Source organism: Oncorhynchus nerka, linkage group LG6, assembly GCF_034236695.1.
Source record: "Oncorhynchus nerka isolate Pitt River linkage group LG6, Oner_Uvic_2.0, whole genome shotgun sequence".
Taxonomy (NCBI): domain Eukaryota; kingdom Metazoa; phylum Chordata; class Actinopteri; order Salmoniformes; family Salmonidae; genus Oncorhynchus; species Oncorhynchus nerka.
The window spans coordinates 22,988,770-23,014,871 of record NC_088401.1 but is presented as its reverse complement, the minus strand read 5'-3'; the positions used below and the strand labels follow the sequence as shown (position 1 = coordinate 23,014,871).

Sequence of the window (26,102 nt, the reverse complement as noted above, 5' to 3'; positions counted from 1 at the left end):
ACAGTCAATTTAGTGTATTTAAACTTCTGACCTGCTGGAATTGTGATACAGTGAATTATAAGTGAAATAATCTGTCTGTAAACAATTGTTGGAAAAATGACTTGTGTCATGCGCAAAGTAGATGTCCTAACCGACTTGCCTAAACTATTGTTTGTTAACAAGAAATTTCTGGAGTGGCTGAAAACACGTTTTAATGACTCCAACATAAGTGTATGTAAACTTCCAACTTCAACTGTCCATGCTAAAATCACCACTGAGTTGATGCAAGCTTTGACTGGAATCCAGTGGAGTTTGCGAAGGAGCGAGGTGACATGAGAGAACTTGGGAAGGTTGAAAACCAGGCGGGCTGCAACGTACTGGATATGTTGCAGGGGATTGATGGCACAACCTAAAACACAAAACCAAATCTACACTGGAGTTGCTCACCAAGACAACATTGAATGGCCTAGTTACAGTTTTGAATATTGTACAATCCAGCTGTGCAAAGCTCTTAGAGACTTACCCCAAAAGACTCACAGCTGTAATCGCTGCCAAATGTGCTTCTATAAAGTTTGGACTCGGGGGTGTGAATACTAATGTTAAGGAGCTCAGTATTTCTGTATTTCATTTTCAATAAATTTGCAAAATGTTCTAAAAATGTGTTTTCACTTGAACCCATCTCAAATTCATGCTGTGACACAACAAAATGTGGAATAAGGCAAAGGGTATGAATACTTTCTGAAAACACTGTATATCGACATCCTCAAGGACTTTCTTGTGACCAACCTGCACTCTCCAGTCTCTCCCTTGTCAAGGATCTCCCTTCTCTCTCATTACTGACATCCACACAAGGAATTACTCTGGGACGAGCACAGACAAATAACACTGGCGTCCAACTTCACAATAAAGCCAAATAACACTTGCCAAAATTATTGTTTGTTAACAAGAAATTTGTGGAGTTTTAATGACTCCAACCTAAGTGTATGTAAACTTCCGATTTCAACTGTACATACACTAGTCACTTTAATAATGCTTATATAATGTTTACATACTGCTATACTCATTTCATATGTATATACTGTATTCTATTCTACTGCCTTTTAGTCAATGCCACTCCAACATTGCTCAATCTAATATTTACATATTTCTTAATCCCATTATTTTACTTTTAGATGTGTGTATTGTTGTGAATCGTTTTTATATACTACGGCACTGTTAGATACTACTGCACTGTTAGATGCTACTGCACTGTTGAAGCTAGGAACACAAGCATTTAGCTACACTAGCAATAACATCTGCTAAATACGTGTATGTGACCAATACAATTTGATTTGATTTACAAATACACATACACGTGCACGCACACACACACACGCTGGAGGAATGCTGCAATTGGTAATTGTAGCCACAGGGCAGCATTTAGTATTTTTCATGAGGAGGTTGACCCCACAGTGCCTTTCACTCTCTATTGCTAAACTCCCCAGCCAGAAAGAAATGGCTCTACATTTTCAAGCCCCAGTACCACAGCTCTCTGTCAGCTGTCATCTTTACCCATCCCATGTCCGCTCTGGGCTTTCTTTACATGATCAATTGTCAAATAGGGGAATAGTTTTCAACTAAATGTTTTTGTTAATAATGATGACATACGACAATCCTCTGAAGTATCAACAACTGTGTTTTTTTGTTTGATTGATCATCATTTTATATCAAAATTAGATTGAGCAACATTTACAAACAAAATTATACGAGCAGAAATATGCGTTCACTTGAGGCCATCATTCATAAGGTTATTACGGTACATTTCAGACTGGATACTTACATTTATAGATTTATTGCATATAATTGCTGTTCTATCTTCATCTCCATAATGCTCCATACCTACTGACAAATGGTGAAATAAATCATGTGTGATTTTTAAATTCATGACCTTTCGTTTGAGGGGAATTTATGTAAATCAGGTGTAGCGTAGTGGATCCCTTCAGACCAGCTATCCATTTCATTATGATTGATGGGAATTCATGCATTTTTATGGCCCAAAAATATCACTATGGTAGAATGAGTTAAGTGGAATTAAATTGACTGTGTTTTTGTCTGTGCATCTTGACCATTGAGATCATTTTGCTAGTTTGTCTTCAGGTTACCTCATCTAAACTACAAGCACCAACCCATTTCTACTAAATGAATGCCTTCTCTTTTCCAAAAACACGATACCCTAGGCCAGTCGTTCCCAAACTGTGGGGCGTGAGGGGTTGGCGGAGTAAGGAACTTAGTCCGGCTTTCAACTTACTCTTAAAAGTTGTAATAATAGAATGCACAGGGTCACATTTTTTAATTGGTTCATTTCTCTTGTCATGTCAGTCATTGCATAACTTGTCAGAAATGTCCAGATCAACTAGCCCCTGTCAGCTAACGTTTTTTAAGCTACGTTTTTTAGCCCATAGATTTAGTTGTAATCTTTGAGTCACTCAAATATCACATGAATACACATTGGACATGCCAAAATGTATAGAATTGCAAGAAAATTTGCTTTAAAACTGCTAAATGTTATCGGCAACCTTTCACAAAATGTGTGAATTGCAGGAAATAAGTTTTAAACTTATTGTGTATCCACTAACAAGAGGGGTGTGAACAGTTTGTGTCTTGAACAGTGCTTGTGCCCTTAGAACTGGACGTGGCGTGCTTGTAGGCAACATTTTTGTGGTGCAAAAGAGCAGACATCTGTGCTAAAAAATACAATGAACCCCATTTTAATCTGGCAGCGTGATATTATTTTGAAGTTGTTTTCAACTGTGTGCAATGTAAATCATGCTGCCAGATTTAGGCTTATTGGCACCACGAAAATGTCAAAATAATATTATGTCCTGAATTTAAAAAGAGTGAGTAGATCATTTCACAGTTCGCCCACAGATTTTCCTGAAGAAAATACATTTGTCTCATCAATGGTGCATAGGCCTACAGATAAGAGCTTTTGGACATTATTAAGTAGCTGGATATGTTTCACCTCCATTTAATTGCTTATGATTGATTTCATGTATGCCAGAGATATTGTTTTGCTGGAAAATGATTTCCTCCACTCCGTCAAATATTGACACAGTTCCAGCTCTGTGAGTCATACGAGATGCTTCCCTCAAGATCACCACACAGCAAATGTAAATGTACCAATCACTCCAACACATAGTGGACAGAATGGCCTAGATCTTAAACAAGAGTTATATTTGTATGGAAACATATCATATTTTTGATGTGGGTAAAGGATTCGTATAGATCTGTGGGCGAGAGTTCCATCTTCTATGTGATGATCACCTCTCATTATGAAACATAATGGGGAGCGTTAATCATTGATGGACATTAGGAACACATTGTGACCATAGAGGACTTACATCATGATATACGCCTGCTAAGATCACAGCCATATACTGTATATATTAGGCTCTTCTGATGACGGGGCACTTATGCAAGGCCATCATGTGATGTTCCCTGGCCGTGCATCAAATCCTCCAGCCTCACAGAGAAATAATGCTGGTGCCTACGTGCATATACTACACGTGTATCAGTACATTAACTGAATGTGCCGTAGTGTGTGTGTGTATGCGTGTGTAATGTGATACAAGCAACGTCAAGAGGAAACAAACAACATGTTGACACCGAGATTCACATCACTTCTATCATATTGTCTCTCCTTCAACAGAACGCAATCACACACCACATGCCATTCAAAGAGCGCTGCCGCCGTTGGCCTCTCATGAGTATACCCGTTACCATATCTAAAAGCTAGACGTCCGCTAATCTCATGGCTAACTGTCATAGTCATAATTGATAACCACATACTGGTAACTGCCAAAAATAATGGAAACACTTCTATAGCCCAACACCCTATTAAGACACTTTATGTTGGTGTTTCCTTTATGTTGGCAGTTACATTTTTAGTTTAAAAAAAAGTAACCTTTATTTAACTAGGCAAGTCAGTAAAGAACATGTTCTTATTTACAATGACAGCCAACCCCGGACGACGCTGGGCCAATTGTGCGCCGCCCTATGGTACTCCCAATCACGGCTGTTTGTGATACAGCCTGGAATTGAACCAAGGTCTGTAGTGACGCCTCTAGCACTGAGATGCAGTGCCTTAGACCACTGCACCACTCGGGAGCCCAACATGTACGTCCTCATCCAGCTCGGCATGTCAGTATGGTTTGACTGAATCATGGAATACCTGTCCTGCCTGTTGAGTCATGGTGTGCCCTCAAGGGCGCCATGAAATCGATACACTCTGACCAGAAAGGACTGCTAGCACGCCATTCACCTGTGTGTGTGTTTTTGGCTGTGTGTGTGTGTGTGTGTTTGTGCGTCTGTGTGCCATGTTGGTGTTCGTCTGTAATGTATGCTGATACATATCATTAGTGTGTGTCCTGTACTTACAGAAGAACTATGTGTTATTCACCTGAGGCTGTGTGTGTGAAAATGACTCTCAGTGACATGTTGTCTTGAGCTTAGCCGCCCGCAGGAAGTACAATTCTGAATACAAATATTAAAATATGAATACATTTCTCTCTCACTCATTTTGAGGACATATGGTATTGATGTGGTCTTGAGGACACATTGTATGGTATGCTACTGTTGACATGTGGTTAACCTGTACATGTCAAGTTACATACAGTTATGTTAGGGAGAAAGTCTACTTTCATGCCATTCACTGGTGTGTCTGACAAGCCCTTCAGCGATGTGTACTGCTGACTGACTAGATTGTTTACCTGTGCGTAGCATGTACAGTGGGGCAAAAAAGTATTTAGTCAGCCACCAATTGTGCAAGTTCTCCCACTTAAAAATATGAGAGAGGCCTGTAATTTTCATCATAGGTACACTTCAACTATGACAGACAAAATTAGGGAAAAAAATCCAGAAAATCACATTGTAGGATTTTTTATGAATTTATTTGCAAATTATGGTGGAAAATAAGTATTTGGTCAATAACAAAAGTTTATCTCAATACTTTGTTATATACCCTTTGCTGGCAATGACAGAGGTCAAACGTTTTCTGTAAGTTGTTGGTATTTTGGCCCATTCCTCCATGCAGATCTCCTCTAGAGCAGTGATGTTTTGGGGCTGTTGCTGGGCAACACGGACTTTCAACTCCCTCCAAAGATTTTCTATGGGGTTGAGATCTGGAGACTGGCTAGGCCACTCCAGGATCTTGAAATGCTTCTTACGAAGCCACTTCCTTCATTTCACTCAAAATCTCACGATACATGGCCCCATTCATCCTTTCCTTTACACGGATCAGTCGTCCTGGTCCCTTTGCAGAAAAACAGCCCCAAAGCATGACGTTTCCACCCCCATGCTTCACAGTAGGTATGGTGTTCTTTGGATGCAACTCAGCATTCTTTGTCCTCCAAACACGTCGAGTTGAGTTTTTACCAAAAAGTTATATTTTGGTTTCATCTGACCATATGGCATTCTCCCAATCTTCTTCTGGATCATCCAAATGCTCTCTAGCAAACTTCAGACGGGCCTGGACATGTACTGGCTTAAGCAGGGGAACACGTCTGGCACTGCAGGATTTGAGTCCCTGGCGGCATAGTGTGTTACTGATGGTAGGCTTTGTTACTTTGGTCCCAGCTCTCTGTAGGTCATTCACTAGGTCCCCCCGTGTGGTTCTGGGTTTTTTCTCACCATTCTTGTGATCATTTTGACCCCACGGGGTGAGATCTTGCATGGAGCCCCAGATCGAGGGAGATTATCAGTGGTCTTATATGTCTTCCATTTCCTAATAATTTCTCCCACAGTTGATTTCTTCAAACCAAGCTGCTTACCTATTGCAGATTCAGTCTTCCCAGCCTGGTGCAGGTCTACAATTTTGTTTCTGGTGTCCTTTGACAGCTCTTTGGTCTTGGCCATAGTGGAGTTTGGAGTGTGAATGTTTGAGGTTGTGGACAGGTGTCTTTTATACTGATAACAAGTTCAAACAGGTGCCATTAATACAGGTAACGAGTGGAGGACAGAGGAGCCTCTTAAAGAAGAAGTTACTGGTCTGTGAGAGACAGAAATCTTGCTTGTTTGTAGGTGACCAAATACTTGTTTTCCACCATAATTTGGAAATAAATTCATTAAAAATCCTACAATGTGATTTTCTGGATTTTCCCCCTCATTTTGTCGGTCATAGTTTAAGTGTACCTATGATGAAAATTACAGGGCTCTCATCTTTTTAAGTGGGAGAACTTGCACAATTGGTGGCTGACTAAATACCTTTTTGCCCCACTGTACAAGCCTGCTCTGAGATTTGATACAATGTTCAGAATGACATAACTCACTCCACATTGTCCAGGAGGCCTTGTAAGACGTGTTGCCTGGCTCATACATAGGAGTGCATGAAGTAGTGTAGTGCAAAATACAAGGAGCCCACTGCCACCACAGGCCTTCTGTCAACTGATAAGCACTGTATTAGTACTGTTCTATGAAATCTGGCACTAAACGGAACAGGCCGTTCTATATTGGCAGTGGTTGCTATACAATTGTTCCTGATGTATGGCCAGTTGCTATTCCGCTTTCCTTGTGGTCCATCATCACTACCTGACATACAACAAACAGAGTAATTACACTACAATTGTACGGGATGGGTTGTATGAGGGAGGTCATCAGGACTATGTGTTGACTGATGATAGTATCACACAGTTTGTATTTTTCTAAAAGCTAGAGAGTTTTTTCAAACTTAGCTTTTGTGCACCATGCCATTTGATTAAGTGAGATGAATGTTTCATACAAACATGAAAGAGTAAACTGATAGTGTTTAACCACAAAGGATGCATTGGCTATAAAAGCATCTGTCGGCAGGTTAAACAAAAAGTGTCGCTAGGATCAACCACTGTCTTAAGGATATGTTAACCTTTTCTGCTGTTCCCATGACAACCATTAAGGGTGGAGGGATGTATGAAGTACATAAACGTGAAGAGGGAGCATTTTACACACTACTGCCAGTCAATCAGTGTATGTGAATATCTCATCTACTGATATCACCAATGCAATTTCCACTGGTTTGATCTTGATCTGGTTTAACTCTTGACACCAAACATCATTTTTTTCAAGGATATGTCTAAAACTGAAAGTGTGCTATTTCATGATCCATCTCTCTATCTATTAAATTCATTGTAGAATTGAAATGAACTAAATCTGGGACTTCAGTGCAAGTCTACCGATACGTCCAAAACTGAAGTTTCTTTGAGATTAAAAAAAATGGCTGCGATAGAATATCTATCAAGGCCCATATGTTAAGGGACAAGGGATTAAATTAATCATCAAGCTTTGAATCAGCTGTGTGGTTTTAGGGCAAAAAAACTAACCGTGCACCCCTTGGGGTCCCCAAGACCGAGTTTGGGAAACATTGTGCTTCACGTTGAAGCTCCAGACAAGAGGAGATATTTCATTGTTAGGCTTTAATGTTCTCCAAATCTTCAGCTCCTGGCAAGAAAGGATCTAGATCAATAGTTTCACTTTTCACAGAGAGACAGAGAGAGAGAGAGAGAGAGAGAGAGAGAGAGAGAGAGAGAGAGAGAGAGAATAGCCATGGACAAATTAGAGAAAAAGAGAGATTGGCAAGAGAGAGGGAGAGAAAGAGAGCATGAGAGAGCGATGCACTATACAAATAATAACAGGCAGTCACATATTTCGGTGGGTATTAAAAATATGTTGCTGAGGTAGCAAATGTTTATAACATGCCATTGCTTAACTTGAACTAAAATGCCATGTTTCACTCAGTGTATAAGAGAAGGCTCCCAAGCAGATCCACTGTTGGTGATTGGCCGACATATTCTCCTTTAGTTCAGGAATGCTTTTCTACACCAATTTCACAATGAATGCAATTTATCTTTGGATGAATTCCAATGTGTACACTGTGTAAAAACAAAAACATGTGTTTTCAAGTTATGACACAAAACTCCTTTAATGTGTGCAATACTTTTTTGAAGGGCTGACAGATTTCGATAAAGCTGATCTACTTTCTTACAACTACAGACTAATCAAGATATGCATGGCTTTTTTTAGGCTATAGGCCTATGGCTTTATATATGGCTATAGGCCTATGGCTTTATATATGGCTATAGGCAGGCCTATGGCTTTATATATGGCTATAGGCAGGCCTATGGCTTTATATATGGCTATAGGCCTATGGCTTTATATATGGCTATAGGCCTATGGCTTTATATATGGCTATAGGCCTATGGCTTTATATATGGCTATAGGCCTATGGCTTTATATATGGCTATAGACCTATGGCTTTATATATGGCTATAGGCCTATGGCTTTATATATAATTAAAATGCTAACATACATTATAGGCTACATTATTATCTGGCATTGTTAGCAATTTAACCTTTTTTCCAGAATGTTGTATCTCTAAGGTAAATAACCATGTAATGAAAGCAGACTTACCTTAATAGCAGAACGAAAAGTGTACAGCCTTTTCCAGAAAAAAAGACCCCGGGTTTTCTTTCCAAGCACTGTTGTTCTAAAGCCAAAAATAGGCTTATGTTTAGATGTGGGCATCAGCAATATTAATATTATTATTATTATTATTTTATTGTTTTGCCTGTTGACCTTTATTACCAATGTGTATAATTTAATTCCCTTTCTAAGTCGTACTTCTTGTCTAGTATATTAACTGAAATTAAAGCATTGGTTAAAGCTCCAACATTGCTGCACTCCCTACCCATGCCTCTTTGATTGTGTTCCTGTCTTTGTATTTAAACATCCGGGTTTTCCCACTGACTGTGCTTACTCTGGCTTACTCCCCCTCTCAGAAGCCATTTTGGACTCAGTTCAGTTTCTTGCATGTGAATATCGGACCCTGTCCTCAGCCATTCACCACTACACAGTAGAAAAGGTTAACGCGCACCGCGGAGCGAGAAAATTGTTTCTTTGAAACATCGAGTTTATTTTACCCTGTCGATTTTACATCCTGGATTCGACCGACCCTTTCCCAATGGATTTGTTTATATTTAAAACTTGTTTTTAGCCCGTGCAATTTTGTTGCATTGGGGGGCTGGTACACACAAAAGCAACGCAAACTCTTGGTGCGGTGGACATCGAAGGCCTTGGGACATTTGGCTCGTTGTGTTGTGCTATCATCTTTTTAAATGTTCGCAAAGGAAAATAGGTTAAAAAGGAGAACATCTGGTGTGTTTCTTTTTAATTAAAGGAATATGTTTGCTTCCTGTCTGACTTTTGCACTTCTGGGAACTTTTTGTGCAGGTAAGCACCATATTTATGTAATAGGCTATCGCTTACTCTTATGGTTTGAATTGGCAATCAGAATGTATTCAGTGATTTCACACTAACAGAAAAGCAGAACACAAATTCTGATTATTCTAATGTAACCAAACCAGGGATAACGTGCTGTAGGTAGTCACTTGACTATTGATATTGGCTCTATCGAATGGTACAAAAATGACACATTTAATGGCATTACAATAGCTAAGGCAATAATTAAATGGGTAACATTTTGTATGTTTGTTATTTTGAGTATTGATGCGAAAGGTTATTTAAGCTTTTCGGTGCATTGGTTCACTGTAGATCAATAAGTAATTCGCGACAACATACAATTTCGAATGAGTTTGATATATTTCCTATAACAATCTTCAATGATTAGTCATTAAAATATAAGTGTCGCATTTATTTGAACGACAGCTTATCGTATTTGGCTGAAATGTGAAAGCAGGACCGTTTAAAAAAAAAAGAAGCCTACGATGAAGTCATGTGGCCTCATATGTTGCAAAGATATCGTTGCTTTAGGAGTGTTTACGACTCTATTAGGAATGCATAGATGGAGAAACACAAGGTGATGCATTTGGAAGTGTTTACACGTGTATCAGACTTCAGTGTATTTTGACCTGTGTAGACTAAATTAAACCACATGATAGATATTCAATCTCCATTGAAGCGCGCTGACAGAGGTGTTGAAATTGATGTGAATGATGCTTAGAATTCCACTTATTTCGCACAGCCCACATCACTTGTAGCCTAATTGATAATTAATGTATTTTTTGGCATGTATTCTCTCAGAGCAGTAGGATGAGTACTCCAAATAACTATATATTTATTTATTTAGCATTCTACTCTGGATTTCCACGCAAAATGTGATTGTTCATGTCCTCATTATCTAGTTCAGTGACGCATACATTTAGGCCTATATACCTGTAGGTTCGCAGATTTCATTTTTGGCCATTTGTTTATCACTGCTGCTTTGTTGTGTAGTTCCCTCCTTGTTTAGTCGACTTTGGGGGAGGGGTGCGTATGGGGTTGGGGTGAAAATGGCTCTTGTGTTTATTTTCGCTTTTGCTGAAATAAAATTATTTATTTATTTTGACCTGAAATGTAGATATGTTAATGAATCCGTTTGTGTATGGTTATGGTTACCATTCATCCCAGTCAGACACAAGTTATTTGTCATTTGGCTGCATGATTGTTGCAAACACTATCCTAACATCTCTGATATTTTGGTAATAGGTTAAAGTGGCAATTCTTGATACTTAGCCAATACATTCTACAGTGACTTGGTTAGCCTACATATTGAAGTGCTGATATTGTTTCATTTTACGTCTCTTCACCTTAGTAGTTCTTGGAATTTCTGCAATTTTCTAATTCCAAGATTTGTTGTGAATGACCGTAGTCCGCTATTTGATTATGGTGCCATGGTTGTTGCACTCTTCAGACTTTGATTGAAAAGGAAAATGGTTATTGCTTCAAAACAAAAATAGAATTCGACAGAATAGCCACAGTTACTATTTTACTATTTCTATTCATGAATGAGTTTCAAGATTCAGTAATGTCATGAGGTTTTCAATAACCTACAATTTAATACAAGGAGCGTTTGATAAGTGTGGTTGTGGGAAACCCACAGGACTTTTCTCAGCACGTGGGACCAGCTATTTTGTATCTCCATGACATTTCAGCTGAATACAGTCAAAGTCAGTTCCATTTCTTTCTGAATAACTTTGAAGTGATTAAGGATTTATTTTTGTATACTTACTTACTCATTCCAGTTTTTTTTACTATTTTCTACATTGTAGAATAATAGTAAAGACATCAAATCTATGAAATAGCACATGGAATCATGTAGTAACCAAAAAAGTGTTAAACAAATCTAAATGTATTTTAGATTCTTCAAAGTCAAATCAAATTTTATTGGCACATACACGTGTTTAGGCAACGTTATTGCAGGTGTAGCAAAATGCTTGGAGCCACCCTTTGCCTTGATGACAGCTTTAAACACTCTTGGCAGTCTCTCAACCAGCTTCACATGGAATGCTTTTCCAACGGTCTTGGAGTTCCCACATGCTGAGCAGTTGTTGGCTGCTTTTACATTTGATTTGATTTACATTTAAGCATTATTTAACTAGGCAAGTCAGACGAGAACAAATTCTGATTTACAATGACAGCCAAACCCGGACAACGCTGGGACAATTATTCGCCACCCTATGGGACTCCCAATCACGGCCTGATGTGATACAGCCTGGATTCAAACCAGGGACTGCAGTGATGCCTCTTGCGCTGAGATGCAGTGCCTTCGACTGCTGCGCCACTCGGGAGCCCTTCCGTCACTCTGCGGTCCAACTCATCCCTAACCATCTCAATTGGGTTGAGGTTGGGTGATTGTGGAGGCCAGGTCATCTGATGCAGCACTCCATCACTCTCCTTGTTCAAATAGCTCTTACGCAGCCTGGAGGTGTGTTGAGTCATTGTGCTGTTGAAAACAAATGGTAGTCCCACTAAGCGCAAACCAGATGGGATGGCGTATTGCTGCAGAATGCTGTTGTAGCTATGCTGGATAAGTGTACCTTGAATTCTAAATAAATCGCAGTGTCACCAACAAAGCACCATCACACCACCTCTTCCATTCTTCACGTGGGAACTATACATGCGGAGATCATCCGTTCACCTACTCTGCGACTCACACAGACACGGTGGTTGCAGCCGAAAATCTCAAATTTGGACTCATCAGGCCAAACAACAGATTTCCATCAGTCTAATGTCCATTGCTTGTGTTTCTTGGTCCATGCAAGTCTCTTCTTATTGGTGTCCTTTAGTGGTTTCTTTGCAACAATTTGCCCATGAAGGCCTGATTTAAAGCAGTCTCCTCTGAACAGTTGATGTTGACATGTGTCTGTTAATTGAACTCTGCAAAACATTTATTTGGGCTGCAATCTGAGGCTGGTAACTAATGAATTATCCTCTGCAACAGAGGTAACTCTGGGTCTTAACTCTGGATAGACAAATCTGTTTTGAGGTGTTCTGATCTCAAAGATGAACCTTTGTGAGACACAGAAAAAGTGAGAAGATGCTGGAGGAGTGCTTCACTGCTTGGTATGGCAACTGGTTGGCCTCTGACCGTAAGGCACTACAGAGGGTAGTGCGTACGGCCCAGTACATCACTGGGGCTAAGCTGCCTGCCGTCCAGGACCTATACACCAGGCGGTGTCAGAGGAAGGCCCTAAAAATGGTCAAAGATCCCAGTTATAGACTGTTCTCTCTACTAACGCATGGCAAGTGGTACCAGAGTGCCAAGTCGAGGACCAAATGGCTTCTCAACAGTTTTTACTCCAAAGCCATAAGACTCCCGAACAGGTAATTAAATGGCTACCTGGACTCTTTGCATTGTGTGCAACCTCTCTTTTACGCTGATGCTACTCTTTTTATCATATATGCGTAGTCACTTTAACTATACATTCATGTACATACTACCTCAATCAGTCTGACTAACCGGTGCCTGTATATAGCCTCGCTACTGTTATTTTTCACTTTTTTTACTGTTTTTATTTCTTATCTATTGTTCAACTAATACCTTTTTAACTTAGAAATTGCACTGTTGGTTAGAGCCTGTAAGTAAGCATTTCACTGTAAGGTCTACTACACCTGTTGTATTTGGCGCACGTGACAAACTTTGATTTGATTTTAAATCTCTTCAGATTATCTCAACAAATTGACTAGAATGACAAAGTTCTGCAAGGCTGTAATTGTGGCAAATGGAGGATTCTTTGACGAAAGCAAAGTTTGAAGGATATCATTATTTATAACCTATTTATTGAAATAATTGTATCTCTTCATGTATGTTTTAATGGAAAGTGGCAACTTTTGAACAGTTGTGTGTGTGTGTGTGTATGTATGTATGCATGCATGTTATGTTATACACACCCACCCCCTCGGTAGGATTTTCCAATTGCGTATATATTTCAAAATACCCCGAGATACGGTATACTGCCCAACCCTATTTGATAGGTCAATGACAATACCCTTGGTTTCTTGCAAGCAGCAAAACATTATAGTCATATGCTGTATGGTCACGCCAATACACAACCACAACATTTTGGCTACTAACACTCAAATCACTCGATCACAAGAGACAAGTCATTGTAATGAAACATGCCAAATAACAACTGCTAGACCATTGGGAGCCAAAATAGTAAATGCTTTTGTGTGTGGGGGGGGGGGCATAAAACCAGCTGTTTTCACTGTGCTGGATGTATTGTGTAATGGTCTCACTGAGTGCATTCTGTGGCTCCCTGGCTAGCAGCAGAGGTAGTAGAATGCAGCTCTGGTCCTCTGCTCTTTTCAACTGATAATCCACTCTGTTGAGACAAAGGAAGCCGGATCCCTGCCAATGGCTCGCTTGCTCTCGCTACTAGGAGGAGATGCTGACCCCGAGTCATAGCATCTTTCCTCACTCCTGTCGATTCATTGGCTTTTGCTGAGTTGAGGAGAGTCTGTGACTGTCCTGGTATCGCCTATGATCGCACAGTGTCAACTGAGGCAGGGGCTGCGCCCCCCTGTGCAGATTGGCCTTGCCCACCGATCCGTTAGTGTGTGTGTTTGTGAGAGCAGGGCTTGGAATGCTGTTAGTGCTCTCTCATCGCAGCTTTACTGAATCCGTAACAATGGTGTGTGTGCTGTGCTGGATTTTCTAAGGTTCGGCCACATGGTGTAGTGGAAATGGGGGGAGGGGTGGCTCTGCTAGGATGGATTACTCCTGAGTTGTAATGGCCACTGCTTAACCCGCTCATCTGTTTTCTGCCTTAGAAACATATCTACTAGTTACTGCATATCGTCCCCATATTTACCGGTGAATTCATGCATCTTATGGATACAGTCTATTGTGCATGGACAGGAAATGGGGAGGGGGGGAAACACTGGGAAATGGGGGATGGGTAGCCTCTAGCAGGAGAAGGGATTTAAAGTGACAGTGTGTATTTCCCCCCCCCCCCCCCCCCCCCCCTTGCCTTGGATTAAAGATGTTGAGCTGTAGGAGATTCATTGCATAGTTGTTTGGGTGAGAATAGGCCAGATGTATTTGTCGGGACAGCTGGTACTGTAATTCCAAAATCTAGTATTGAAGCATGATGTTTTTCCACAGAAGTAGATTATGTATATATTTTTTATTTTTTTATTTTGGTGTAATATACAAACACTACATGACCAAAAGTATGTGGACACATGCATCTCATTTATACATCTGTCAGCAAAATAAATGGCCAAATCCAGTCATTTGAAGGGCTATCCCCACATACCTTTGTGTGGAAATCGGCATTTTTGGACACCGATTGTGGCCGATTTAAAAAAAAAAAAAAAAAAAAAAAAAAAAAATGTATAATAAAAATATATATATATTTTTTTTTACTGTTAACTGCCTTGTTCAGGGGCAAAACGACAGATTTTTACCTTGTCAGCTCGGGGATTCAATCTTGCAACCTTCCGGTTACTAACCACCTGCCTTACATTGCACTCCACGAGGAGCCTGCGTGGCAGCTAAGTTGCTTGTTAGCATTAAACTTATCTTATAAAAAACAACCAATCTTAACCACACATGGTTGAGGATATTACTAGTTTATCTAGCGTGTCCTGCGTTGCATATAATCGATGCAGTGCGCATTCGCGAAAAAAGCACTTTTCGTTGCTCCAATGTGTACCTAACCATAAACATCAATGCCTTTCTTTAAAATCAATACACAAGTATATATTTTTAGACCTGCATATTTAGTTAATGTTGCCTGCTAACATGAATTTCTTTAAACTAGGGAAATTGACACTTTTCTTGCGTTCCGTTCAAGCAGTCAGGGTATATGCAGCAGTTTGGGCCGCCTGGCTCGTTGCAAACGGTGTGAAGACCATTTCTTCCGAACAAAGACTAATTAATTTTCCAGAATTGTACATAATTATGACATACCATTGAAGGTTGTACAATGTAACAGCAATATGTAGACTTAGGCATGCCACCACTTAGATAAGATACGGAACGGTTCCGTATTTCACTGAAGAATAAATGTTTTAGAATATATAGAAATCATAGTTTCCGGATTTGACCATTTAATGACTTAAGGCTCGTATTTCTGTGTTATTATATTATAACTAAGTCTATGATTTGATAGAGCAGTCTGACTGAGCGGTGGTAGGCAGCAGCAGGCTCGTAAGCATTCATTCAAACAGCACTTTCAAGCGTTTTGCCAGCAGCTCTTCATTGTGCATCAAGCATTGCGCTGTTTATGACTTCAAGCCTATCAACTCCCGAGATTAGGCTCGTATAACCGATGTGAAATGGCTAGCTAGTTAGCGGGGTGCGCGCTAATAGCGTTTCAATCGGTGACGTCCCTCGCTCTGAGACCTTGAAGTAGCCGTTCCCCTTGCTCTGCAAGAGCCGCGGCTTTTGTGGAGCGATGGGTAACGATTCTTCGAGGGTGGCTGTTGTCAATGTGTTCCTGGTTCGAGCCCAGGTAGGGGCGAGGAGAGGGACTGAAGCTATACTGTTACACTGGCAATACTAAAGTGCCTATAAGAACATCCAATAGTCAAAGGTTAATGAAATACAAATGGTATAGAGAGAAATAGTCTTATAATTTCTATAATAACTACAACCTAAAACTTCTTACCTGGGAATATTGAAGACTCATGTTAAAAGGAACCACTAGCTTTCATATGTTCTGAGCAAGGAAGTTAAATGTTAGCTTTTTTACATGGCACATATTGCACTTTTACTTCTCCAACACTGTTTTTACATTATTTAAACCAAATTGAACATGTTTCATTATTTGAGGCTAAATTGATTTTATTGATGTATTATATTAAGTTAAAATAAGTGTTCATTCAGTATTATTGTAATCATTATTATAAAATAAATAAATTGTCCGATTTAATCGGTATCAGCTTTTTTTTGGGTCCTCCAATAATCGGTATCGGTGTTGAAAAATCATAATCGGTCGACCTTATATTAGTGTATTTAGCTAAAAGATCAGCTTTGTTTTGGTGTACATCGTTCCCATTGCAGTGTATTTTCTTGAGCTCTTTGCATATTTTTGGCACCATGCATACAGCATCGGCCTACTTTTGTCAAAGGTTACCATCTTTAAAATCTCATTCGGAGATTCAGAATGACCGTATGAGCCCATAGATAAGGGTGTGGTTTTGTTTTGAGCTTTTCCCTCAAACCGAAAGCCATAAATCATCAATCTTTCTGATCTAAATTACACCATCTTGTTTTTGCTTAGTTTCCCCCAAACTCTTAAAGAAATGATCTGGTACTTTATGTATACTTTTTATCCAGTAGTTCTGAAAGTAGCACTCACGAGCCAAAGGTGGTCCCTGAAAATTGCTACTACGCTGCATATGTGCGCCACGTCATTGCGCTCTCTCTCTGCTGTGTTCGCATCTTGCTAGCTGTCACTCAAATGGCGAGGGACTCAAGCTCATTGGCTGGAATGTGAATTGCTAGGGGGCTGGTCCATATGGGGGGAAATGAAGGGAACATAGCACAGCATCCAAAATACGGTCGCTTTCAGACTAGGGATTTTGTGGCTAATTGAGGTAAAACAGTAAATCTGCTCATATTATGCATGTATGAAGTGCACATCCAACCCAAAGAGAGGTTTAAGAAAATACTTACTAGTCACCAAAGTTCCATAGCATGTCTTTGCTTTCTACAATAAGTTAATGAGCACTTAACAAGAGACAGGCTGGATTTCTTCCCTAAAGATCCCAACCTCTGCTTGACTCCATGCTCTTTATTCATTAACACTTCTATTCATATCATGTTTGTGCAGTCATTTCCTAGAATGGAACAAAACGAGCAGAAAATCTTACATTGCATCTGGTCCCCCCCCCGGCCTCCCGAGTAGCTCAGCGGTCTAGGGCACTGCACCGGAGTGCTTGATGTGTCACTACAGACCCAGGTTCGATCCCAGGTTGTGTCACAGCCGGCAGTGACCAGGAGATCAATGAGGTGGCGCACAATTGGCCCAGCGTCGTCTATGATAGTATAGGGGAGGGTGTGGCCTGCCGGGATGTCCTTGTCCCATTGCGCTGTAGCGACTCCTGTTGCGGGCCGGGTGCAGTGCACGCTGACCCGGTTGCCAGTTGTACGGTGTTTCTAAACACATTGGTGCGGCTGGCTTCCAGGTTAAGCAAGGAGTGTGTCAAGAAGCAGTGTGGCTTGGCAGGGTTGTGTTTTGGCTCTGGCTCTCGACCTATGCCTCTCCCAAGTCCGTATGTGAGTTACAGCGATGGGACAAGACTGTAACTAACAATTTAGATATCACGAAATTGGGGAGAAAATGGGGTTAAAGGTCAAATATTACAGAAATCGGGCCCCAAAATCATTCACATTGTTGTGAAAGCGAATCTCACATTGTTCAGTTCTTGGAAGAGGAGTTATCGAGACCAATGTTCTTATACGCGTAGGAAGCCTATAGTACATGTACACATATTTCTGAAATTATTCAGACCCCTGGACCTTTTCCACATTTTCTTACGTTACAGCCTTATTTTAAAATGTATTAAATACATTTTCCCCTTCATCAATCTACACACGATTACCCCATAATGACAAAGCAAAAACTGTTTTTTAGAAATGTTGGCAAACGTATCACAAATAAAATGGACCTTATTTACGTAAGCATTCAGACTATTTGCTATTAAACTCAAAATTGAGCTCCGCTGCATCCTGTTTCCATTGATCACCCTTGAGTTTTTTTCCACAACTGATTGGACATGATTTGGAAATGCACACGCCTGTCTATATAAGGTCCCACAGTTGACAGTGCATGTCAGAGCAAAAACCAAGCCATGAATTGCCCACTGTGTCAAGAGACAGATCTGGGGAAGTCTGGAAAAACATTTATGCAGCATTGGAGGTCCCAGAGATCAGTGGCCTCCATCATTCTTAAATGTAAGAAGTTTGGAACCACCAACTCTTCCTAGAGCTGTCCTCCGGGCTAAACTGAGCAATCTTGGTAGAAGGGCCTTGGTCAGGGATGTGATCAAGAACCCAATGGTCACTCTGATAGAGCTCCAGAGTTCCTCTGTGGAGATGGTTGACCTTCTGGAAGGTTCTCCCATCTCTGCAGCACTCAACCAATCAGGCCTTTATGGTAGAGTGGTCAGACAGAAGCCAGTCCTCAGTAAAAGGCACATGACATTCCGTTTGGAGTTTGCCAAAAGGCATCTAAAGGAATCTGACCATGAGAAACAAGATTTTCTGGTCGAGATGAAGCCAAGATTGAACTCTTTAACCTGAATGCCAAGCGTCACATCTGGAGGAAACCTGGCACCATCCCTACGGTGAAGCATGGTGGTGGCAGCATCATGCTGTGGGGATGTTTTTCAGCGGATGGGACATGGAGACTAGTCTGAATCGAGGGAAAGATAAACAAAGCAAAGTACCGAAATCCTTGATGAAAACCTGCTCTAGAGCACTCAGGACCTCAGACTGGGGTTAAGGTTCACCTTCCAACAGGACAACAACTCTAAGCATACAGCCAAGACCACGCAGGAGTGGCTTTGGGACAAGTTTCTGAATGTCTGATTGACCCAGCCATGAACCCGATTGAGCTTCTCTGGAGAGACCTGAAAATAGCTGTGCAGCGACTATCCCCATCCGACTTGACTGAGTTTAAGGCTGTAATCACTGCCAAAGTGCTTCAACAACGTTTTGAGTGAAGGTTCTAAATACTTATGTAAATGTAATATATATATATTTTTTCATTTATGGGCTATTGTTTGTGGATTGATAAGGGGGAAAAACATTTCTAAATTGGATTAAAATAAGACCAACAAAATGTGGGAGAGGTCAAGGGGTCTGAATACTTTCCAAATGCACTGTAGGTCTATTGTACAAAATAGGCTGTGACCATGACCGAATTAACACACACGGCATCTGTACAATGTAAATAGCTGAATGGAGACCTTTATTCTCATCGCCACCTCTGTCAGTGACTCAAGCAAAAGTCTCATTTTTCATAGTGGTGTTCAGAACCGGAAATTACACCCAACAGAGAAAGGTGAAAGAGAAATAGTTTGGGCCTACCTGTGAGTGCGATCAGCACTGCCTGTGAAATTTCCTTCTCATGTTGCCCACAACGCGAGACTTGGCGTGGTCCTTCAGAACATGTTGTGCAAACACTGGAAGAAATGTATACAATGCCTCGGTCGCTTGCCTTATGTAATTGGCATCGGTCCCTGAAACTGGAGAAATGTGGCTTCCATTAACTTTTTAGGGAGTGGGTTCCGCTGTCGGGATCAAATCAGCGGAAATTTCAAGAGCGCCACGTATAGTTTTTGATAAAAATCAAACTTTCATTAAAACACACATACAATGTACTGAATTAAAGCTACACTCGTTGTGAATCTAGCCACCGAGTCAGATTTGTAAAATGCTTTTCGGCGAAAGCATGAGAAGCTATTATCTGATAGCATGCACCCCCCAAAGTACTGTAACGTCATCTAAAACGACAGATTTTGCGGTAGCCGGCGCTACCCAAAACGCAGAAATAAAATATAAAACATTCATTACCTTTGATGAGCTTCTTTCTTGGCACTCCTATATATCCCATAAACATCACAATTGGGTCTTTTTTCCCGATTTAAATCCGTCATTGTATAGCCAAAATGTCATTTTTCTGAAGACCGGTCTGATCCAGGAATATTCCCTTTTACAAGACGCAACATCACTTTTTAAAATGACAAAAGTTGCCTATATACTTTTACAAAACACTTCAAACTACATTTCTAAACCAACTTTAGGTATTAATAAACATTAATAATCTATACAATTCATCACGGGGCGATCTGTATTCGATAGCAGCTAGTCTTGAAATCAGCAGCCATCTTTTCCATTTTAATAACATGTTTCCACCCCCATGCTTCACCGTAGATATGGTGTTCTTTGTATGCCACTCAGCATTCTTTGTCCGCCAAACACGACGTGTTGAGTTTTTACCAAAAAGTTATATTTTGGTTTCATCTGACCATATGACATTCTCCCAATCTTCTTCTGGATCATCCAAATGCTCTCTAGCAAACTTCAGACGGGCCTGGACATGTACTGGCTTAAGCAGGGGGACACGTCTGGCACTGCAGGATTTGAGTCCCTGGCGGCGTAGTGTGTTACTGATGGTAGGCTTTGTTACTTTGGTCCCAGCTCTCTGCAGGTCATTCACTAGGTCCCCCCGTGTGGTTCTGGGATTTTTGCTCACTGTTCTTGTGATCATTTTGAACCCACGGGGTGAGATCTTGCGCGGAGCCCCAGATCGAGGGAGATTCATTCAAAATCCTACAATGTGATTTTCTGGATTTTTTTTTTCTCATTTTGTCTGTCATAGTTGAAGTGTACCTATGAAAATTACAGGCCTCATCTTTTTAAGTGGGAGAACTTGCACAATTGGTGGCTGACTAAGTACTTTTTTGCCCCACTGTATCTAATCTTCTGGGGATGAGTGGCAGGCAGCTGAATTTAGGCATGCATTTAATCCGGACGTGAAAATACTGCCCCGTCACCAAGAAGTTAATCTGTCGGTTTTACTCTGGCTTCTTTCCTAATTAACTGTAGCTCTCTAAAAACCCACAGTATGAATCGGGCTAATTTGGTTAACGCAGATCAAAAAAATTGTTTGCAACATGAATGTCCTTTTATCTGCCCTTACAGTTTATAGAAAGCATGAGCTTTCCATGTTTGACTCTGCTGCTACTTTGGCTTGGCACCAATTGCGCCTTTTGAAGGTTTGAACTGAAGTTACCGTGCCTTTAGAAAGTATTTATACCCCTTGATTTGCACTACATTTTGTTTTTACAAGCTGAATTAAAATTGGCTAAAAAAATGATAATCTCACCTATCTACGCACAATACTCCATAATGACAAAGTGAACATGTTTTTAGAATCGTCTTTGGCAGCGATTTACATTTACATTTACATTTAAGTCATTTAGCAGACGCTCTTATCCAGAGCTGTGAGTCTTTCTGGGTAAGTCTCTGAGCTCTGTCAAGTTGGTTGTTGATCGTTGCTATACAGCCATTTTCAAGTCTTGCCATAGATTTTCAAGCTGATTTTTAAGTTAACTGTAACAAGTCAGATAATATCTTTGCAGATTTGGAAACGTCAGAGTTTTTTTTCCAAAGCTGTCAATTATATGCATAGTCGAGCATCTTTTCTTGACAAAATATCTTATTTAAAACGGGAACATTTTTTTTAATCCAAAAATGAAAAGAGCCCCCTATATCGAAAAAGTTAATATAGGAATTATAGGACTATTTCCCTCTACCATTTGTATTTCATTAACCTTTGACTATTGGATGTTCTTATAGGCACTTTAGTATTGCCAGTGTAACATTATAGCTTCCTTCCCTCTCCTCGCTCCTTCCTGGACTCGAACCAGGAACACAACAGCCACCCTCGAAGCAGCGTTACCCATGCAGAGCAAGGGACGCTATTAGCTCGCGCTAACTAGCTAGCCATTTCACTTCGGTTACACCAGCCTTATCTCGGGAGTTGATAAGCTTGAAGTCATAAACAGCGCAATGCTTGACGCACAAAGAAGAGCTGCTGGCAAAACGCACGAAAGTGCTGTTTGAATGAATGCTTACGCTTCTGCCTACCACCACTCATTCAGATGCTTGTATGCTCAGTCAGATTATATGCAACGCAGGACACGCTAGATAATATCTAGTAATATCATCAACCATGTGTAGTTAACTAGTGATTATGATTAATTGTTTTTTATAAGATAAGTTTAATGCTAGCTCGCAACTTACCTTGGCTTACTTTATTCGCGTAACAGGCAGTCTCCTTGTGGAGTGCAATGAGAGAGAGGCAGTTCGTTATTGCTTTGGACTAGTTAACTGTAAGGTTGCAAGATTAGATCCCCCGAGCTGACAAGGTGAAAATCTGTCGTTCTGCCCCTGAACAAGGCAGTTAACCCACTGTTCCTAGGCCATCATTGAAAATAAGAATGTTTTCTTAACTGACTTGCCTAGTTAAATAAAGGTATATAATAAAAAAAATAGGTGCCCAAAAATACCGATTTCCGACTGTTATGAACGTGAAATCGGCCCTAATTAATCGGCAATTCCGATTAATCGGTCAACCTCTACTCAGGAATATTCACTCTCTTGGTAAGCCCCTCCAGTGTATATTTGCCCTTGTGTTTTAGCTTATTGTCCTGGTGAAAGGTGAATTTCTCCCAGTGTCTGTTGGATAGCAGACTGAACCAGGTTTTCTTCTAGGACAAGGCTTATGCTTGGCTATATTCTGTTTTATTTGTATCCACCCAAAAAACTCCCTAGTCCTTGCCGATGACAAGCATAGCCATAACATGATGCAGCCACCGCCATGCTTATATGAAGTGGTACTCGGTGATGTTGTGTTGCTTTTCCCCCAAATATACCGTCTTGTATTCAGGACATAAAGTACATTTTCTTTGCCACACTTTTTTCAGTTTTACTTTAGTGCCTTATTGCAAACAGATGTTTTTTACATTTTATATTTCTTTTCATTCTAGTTTAGGTTAGTATTGTGGAGGAATGTTGTTGATCCATCCTCAGTTTTCTCCTCTTACAGCCATTAAACTCTGTAACTGTCACCATTGGCCTCATGGTGAAATCCCTGAGTGGTTTCCTTCCTCTCCGGTAACTGAGTTAGGAGGACGCCTGTATCTTTGTAGTGACTGGATATATTGATACACCATCCAAAGTGTAATTCATAACTTCACCATGCTCAAAGGGATATTCAGTGTCTGCTTAGTTTTTACCAATAGGTGCTCTTCGCAAGGCATTGGAAAACCTCCCTGGTCTTTGGTTGAATATGTTCTTGAAATTCACTGCTCAACTGAGGAACCTTACAATTATGTGTAGGGTACAGAGATGGGATAGTCATTTAAAAATCATGTTAAACACTTTCACACAGTCCATGTGTGAAACAGGTGGACCTGTTTAGCACATTTAAAAAAAAAAAAGAAATCCTGAACTTATTTAGGCTTGCCTTATTAACTCAGTGCTTTTTCATTTTAAAATGAATTGGTAAACATGTTCGAAACCTAAATTCCACTTGGTTATTGTGTGTAGGTCAGTGACACAATCTCAATTTAGTCCATTTTAAATTTAGGCTGTAACATAACGAAATGTGGAAAAAGTATAGGGGTGTGAATACTTTCTGAAGGCACTAAATAAATGGAACACAGTGGTCCAGTGAGCGATACCAGTTTCTTTCCCAAGGAAAATACCCTGTGTGAAAGGAAATGGCGCATGTTTGCTTTGACACAGGGGCTGAATTGATGATTGTGTAGGGGTAAATGGATGATGTGCTGCCTATTGTGGAAAAAGCACACTAGTACTGATTTATTCTTGATAATGTAACTACAGTTAATCTGCCAGATGTTTCAGCTATTTGCTAAGCTAAAGCATAAATAGCATCTCCCCTATCCATTCTTTATATAGGCTGTTACATTAAACAGAAATGCATAAGCCAGAGAAGGTTGCAGTTGTTTGGGGTCATCTTAAGTGAACAGGCTGGTTAAGAGTTTTTAGGTTAAACCTTGTCCTAACGCTCCTATATCTTTCTCTTTCCTTCCCTGGTGGGGCACTGTTGACTCCCATAGCTAACTGCCATAATGAGGCCTCATGCTTAGTTGTTTACCGAGTGAAAACTGTCATTGACTATGCTCATGCTTGGGGATGGGCAACCTTTAAACCTATAGAGATGATGTTGGTTTACTTTTAAGTGAAAGAGGTTAATTTGCACAGTATCTACGGCCTTGTGAACTATTTTCCTCTGCTTGGGTCTGGGAAACATGCCGAGTTTGCTGACAAATGGGAATTGCTTGCCAAGCCTTGGATAATGTCCCAATATAGCTATATCCTTGTGTGCCCAAATCTCTTATTTCTTAAGTGTGAGCTCCAGCTTTTGAAGTGGGAAGGGAGGAAGCTTGTGAGTGTCCCCGCTCAGTCGCGTGCTGCTGAGAAGCCACAATGTTCTGGCCCCAGCGTTTGTTTACCTTTGCCGATAACACTTATCTGGGCAAAGCTGCATGGGTGGAATGCGGTACGTAAACAATGATATTCGGCAGGGCCTTATCTTTGTGTAGGCCGCGTCGTACATTATACGCAGCACTTAAAGTCCTGCTGAACATGCGGTGGGATGGGATTAGCCAAGCGTTTAGTTCCAGAAGATACGTGCCACGTTTCATAGTATGGTAATTCATTATCAATGTTTACTGTTTAGCACAAAACGCAGAGATCAAGCTTTTAGAGTCCATTCTAGATCCCTCTTTGGAAATGGATGGACAACATCCAATGATCTATACTGAACAAAAATATAAATTAGACATGTGAAATGTTGGTTTCATGAGCTAAAATAAAATATCCTCAAAATATTCCACATGTACAAAGTTTATTTCGCTAAAATGTTGTGCGCAAATTTGTTTACATCTCTTTTAGTGAGTTTCTCTTTTGCCAAGATAATCCATCCACCTGACAGGTGTGTGGCATATAAAGAAGCTGATTTAAACAGGTGCACCTTGTGCTGGGGACAAAAAAACGCCACTCTAAAATGTGTAGTTTTGTCACAACACAATGCCACAATGTCAATTTTGCAGGAGCGTGCAATTGGCATGTTTACTCCAGAGCTGTTGCCAGACAATTGAATGTTCATTTCTCTACCAACGGCCGCCTCCAATCATTTTTTGACCAGTTGTGAAGTCTGTAGATTAGGGCCGAATGAATTTATTTCATTCATTTCAATTGACTGATTTCTTTGTATAAACTGTAACTCTGTGAAATTGTTGCATGTTCGGGCCATATCCACTTTCATGGTTTTTCTCTCCAGAAAGTAAATGAGATTCCAATTTGACTCTCGGCCTTTTATTTTATTGTAAACAAATCATTAATATAAAACAATGGGATATGCTTGACCATTAGGAGGCACAGCAGAAGCCTCTAGTTATTGAAGTAATGTATGGTAAGGACTGATGCGGTCTTCTCTGCCTTGGAACTGTTCTGTAGTAGGAGTACCATGTCATTCTCTATCCATTTTAAAGTTGTCAGGACATTCTCTTCTCTACATTTTGCGGTGATCACCAATACCCAGACTGATGTCATGACATCAACCTTATAGCCCCAACTGCTAGACACTTTGATCTGCAAGAATCAAATGGGTGTAAGCAAAATGGTGGAAACTAATTTTATAAAACCATTTAGCAGATGCTCTTATCCAGAGCGACTTACAGGAGCAATTAAGGTTAACTCAACCTGGCCTGCAACAGAGAGAGGTTAGGTGGAACAATTTTTTTTTTTATAGTACTTTCTCCAACCTAATCTATCCGTAACTACCGGAAGTGTCTAGAGAGGATGTAAAAAATATTACTGTAGGTAGCGTTAGCTAACACTAGTCGGATGGACCTGCGACAAAACTCCAGTATTTTTCATCCTATCTTTTTGAAAATAGTGAGCCAACATGTTTTCAACACTTATTTTCCTGACTGATCAAAAATATTGCGATACTGGTATTGTCACAGCCTTAGTATCGAATCGCAAATCATATTGTATCGGCACCTAAGGATCATTATAATATCGTGAGGTCCCTGGCAATTCCCAGCCCTATAGGCTAGGGGTTAGTTTTGGCACTAGTTAGAATTCTCTTCCTCTGTTCTCTGATTTCCTGCTCCATCCATTCGCCCCATTTCAGAGAGCAGTGGTTGCAACAACTTTCACTCACTGAGTGCTAGAGGGGAAGGGGGTTGGGCACTGGTTTTGAAGTTCCTTTCACGGTGGGATTGATGGCCCTCATGCTCCTGTGTCTGAAAGAAGCCCCCCTTTCCCCCAGAGGACCTGC

At 40.5% G+C, this 26,102-nt stretch overlaps 1 protein-coding gene across 1 annotated transcript in view; it reads left to right on the top strand.

Annotated features, from left to right (window-relative positions):
* Window positions 1-8,786: 8,786 nt before the first annotated feature.
* Window positions 8,787-26,102, top strand: part of acvr2ba (activin A receptor type 2Ba) — a 61,099-nt gene continuing 43,783 nt past the window's right edge. The window contains exon 1 of the mRNA XM_029661065.2: window positions 8,787-9,216. Coding sequence (XP_029516925.1) covers window positions 9,168-9,216 — 49 coding nt within the window. The 5' untranslated portion in view covers window positions 8,787-9,167. The remainder of the gene's footprint in view (window positions 9,217-26,102) is intronic.